Source organism: Formica exsecta, unplaced genomic scaffold (assembly GCF_003651465.1).
Source record: "Formica exsecta isolate Colony F162 unplaced genomic scaffold, ASM365146v1 scaffold583, whole genome shotgun sequence".
In the NCBI taxonomy this organism is placed as follows: Eukaryota; Metazoa; Arthropoda; class Insecta; order Hymenoptera; family Formicidae; genus Formica; species Formica exsecta.
This window is the reverse complement of record NW_021853097.1, coordinates 1,362-4,356: the sequence shown is the minus strand read 5'-3', so window position 1 is coordinate 4,356 and position 2,995 is coordinate 1,362. Positions and strand designations below refer to the sequence as shown.

The 2,995-nt window shown below is 32.1% G+C and overlaps 1 protein-coding gene across 1 annotated transcript in view; it reads right to left on the bottom strand.

Moving 5' to 3' along the window:
• Positions 1 to 294: 294 nt before the first annotated feature.
• Positions 295 to 2,995, bottom strand: part of LOC115242241 — a 3,475-nt gene continuing 774 nt past the window's right edge. The window contains exons 3-5 of the mRNA XM_029818385.1: positions 1,616 to 1,660; positions 699 to 840; positions 295 to 601 (exon numbers count right to left, since the gene is read on the bottom strand). Of these exons, the coding sequence (XP_029674245.1) occupies positions 359 to 601; positions 699 to 840; positions 1,616 to 1,660 (430 nt within the window). The 3' untranslated portion in view covers positions 295 to 358. The remainder of the gene's footprint in view (positions 602 to 698; positions 841 to 1,615; positions 1,661 to 2,995) is intronic.

Sequence of the window (2,995 nt, the reverse complement as noted above, 5' to 3'; positions counted from 1 at the left end):
ATACATACACACGCACATACATACGCAGCGCACACACGCAACGTACACACGCATATACGCATATAACATACGCGCGCACACATGCACGCATAAATACTTACACACGCATAAATACTTACGCATGCATATATGTCATAAATATTAAAACAAAATTAATAATATATTAAATAATAATTTTTCATAATTTATGTAATATACTGCATTCTTTCCGTGCAGTATAGAATAATTAAATTTTTTTAAAAACTGAATTTAAAAAATAAATAATATCTTAGTATATAAACTATATACTTAAAAATAATTATATTTAATAACTTTATTTAAAACTAAAATGTATGCTTCAAAAGATTAATTACAGCAATTACAGGCAATTAAATCGCAATTTATTTGTATAACAATTTAATAATATACATGTAATATATTTAACAAGCCAAAGTAACTTACCATATATTACTTTAATTAATTTGGTATCAAACAATGGGAGATTTCCGCGCTCTCCCCAAGCCGAATAATGTCGAATTGTGTCATCAGTCATCGCTTCCTTCATGCAATACTTTACCGCATCATGTAGGGTGAAACCGCCTACAAAATGTAGATACTCGATCTGCAATACACCAATATCAATTTTTATTTCAAATTATTTTATATTCGTTTTGTCACTACTATAGTTCCATGCTTATCACTTTCTATGGAAAATTTACCGCATTTTCGTATACTTCTTGCGAGATATTGTTAAAATCTATAACTTGTTGAACTGATTTTAACGGAAATAAAGGTGGTTTGGGGGGCATGCTGTTTACTCGTTTGCGTAACAACTTGTCCAACTTATTATTCAAAGTTCTGCAAACATAGAGTGTAATTACTTTACATATTTTTTAATAATATGCTTACTTTAATTTGTACAATTAAATTCTTAGAAATTTATTACAAAATTCCCCCGACAATTTCGCGTTCTTTCATTATAGGAAACAGACTTCAAATGGCATTAAATATTAAATAAAAATATTTCACATAATTATTTTTAAGTATTTACTCACTGAAGATATTCATTCAAGTCCTTGCGTAGACATCTGAAACAATTTAAAAACATATATTACATTTACATAAATGGGAATGTATAATTGCTTATCAATTAAAAAGAATATAAAATAACTGTTACACACAAAAATTTTTTTTTAAATCAGCTTTCGCTAGAGACACTATAAATAACGTCTAATATAGAAATGAGTGAATTTTGATTTCATGAGTAAAATTTTGATTTCAAAATTAATTTACTCTGTTTATTAACTCTGCATTTTTTGATATAATATTTCATATTACATCAATTCTATTTTTCACATTACGCAACTGTATTAAATTATCGTTACTAAACAAATTTTATTAAATTATCCTTGTAGCTTGTATTGGGTGCTTTCCATTAACGACACAATGCGACACAGAGTATCATTCTATCTTCTTTCAATACCAGTGAACAACAAAAATAAAATGATACTCTGTGACGCACTGTGTCGTTAATGGAAAGCACTCATTATGGCGAAGAATATAAGAACGCACACTAATATTATGTGACAAAACCTAATTAAAAAAATGTTTTCTACAAAAATAATCAACTTATTGAAAGTCTTGCTTTGAGACAACATTGTCTAACTTTTCGTGCAGGCGCCTAACATGAAAATATTTAAATATATTATTTGCATCCAAAGACATATATATACAGGGCCTCCTGTTAATTAATAGTTATCATTACAACATAAGACATTTAACTTCTTGAAAAAATCTGAATTTTACTTGATCTGCCTATAAAGATATTATCCTACATGTTACCTGGTTTTGATGTGCTACATTTCGCGGAGCTACAGATTCACAGAACGAAGCAGTTGCAAAAGACTTTACGTAAGAAATTCTTCCATTACGAGACTCGTACACATGTGGACTTGAGGTGGAATGAGGAAAAGATGTATTCTCATTCGTATATACATTGAAACCTGATGTAGAACTCGATGGTAACAATTCAGTATACGTGTTTTGGGGCACTGAATACTGTTCACAAGCTTCAGTGATAATATTTGGCGGATTATACAGCTGTGCAACTGGATTCATTAATTGGAATGAAGGATTATTAATCATGAGAGGAGAAGCATGTTCAGTGAGAATATTGGCAACTTCGATTTCCTTATTAATGTTTAATGCATCTCTTATTTCATTAATATCCTTTTCAATGTTGATAGTCTGGTCAGATCGATCACACTGATCTTTGCGACTTGTTTTAACTTGATCTGATGATGAAGTAGTCATGTATTTTTTAGGCCGTACAATCTGACGAGAAGGATGACCTAAGCTACTGTTACGTCCTGGCGACTCCACGATTCCTTTCTTCCGCGACGTTGCGGTAACGATCGTCAGTTGGTGATAAGAACGAATCGTTCAATAAACAAAGCATCTTGTGCTATACGTTTCTTTTAAATACTGTCATTTGTCAGTAACTACATCCACGAGTATCCGTGGGAAAGACGCAAGGAAATCGGTGATGGAAACCATGCCGGTCTCCTCGGGATAAATGAAAAATAATATCTACCCCTTGCAGTAGAATTTCCGGCGGAAGAACAACGAGATAACAAGAACTTTCAACGAAATGTTTAATAAACTCAGCTGTATTAATACTGATAATAATTTTCTAACGGACAAGTAATAAACACAGCTGCATCAACGTTGACAAAAATAATTATAAGGAAGTAAGACCCTTTTCTAATCAGATCATGTGCGCGAGGGTCCCCCGGAAAGGCTAATGTTTAAGGAACTTTTGAAATAATAACGAACTCACCAACCGACGATCAGCACGGGTAAAAATATGAAAATAGGAGACACCCCCTGCCGAATGAGGACACTGGCACGATTCTAATTCGTTAAAATCTTGAAGAACCCCTACTTTTGCATAATTTCAATTCGTTAAAGTTTCTGAAAGATCCCACTCTTAAAATTAGAAGACGCCCTCAAAAAG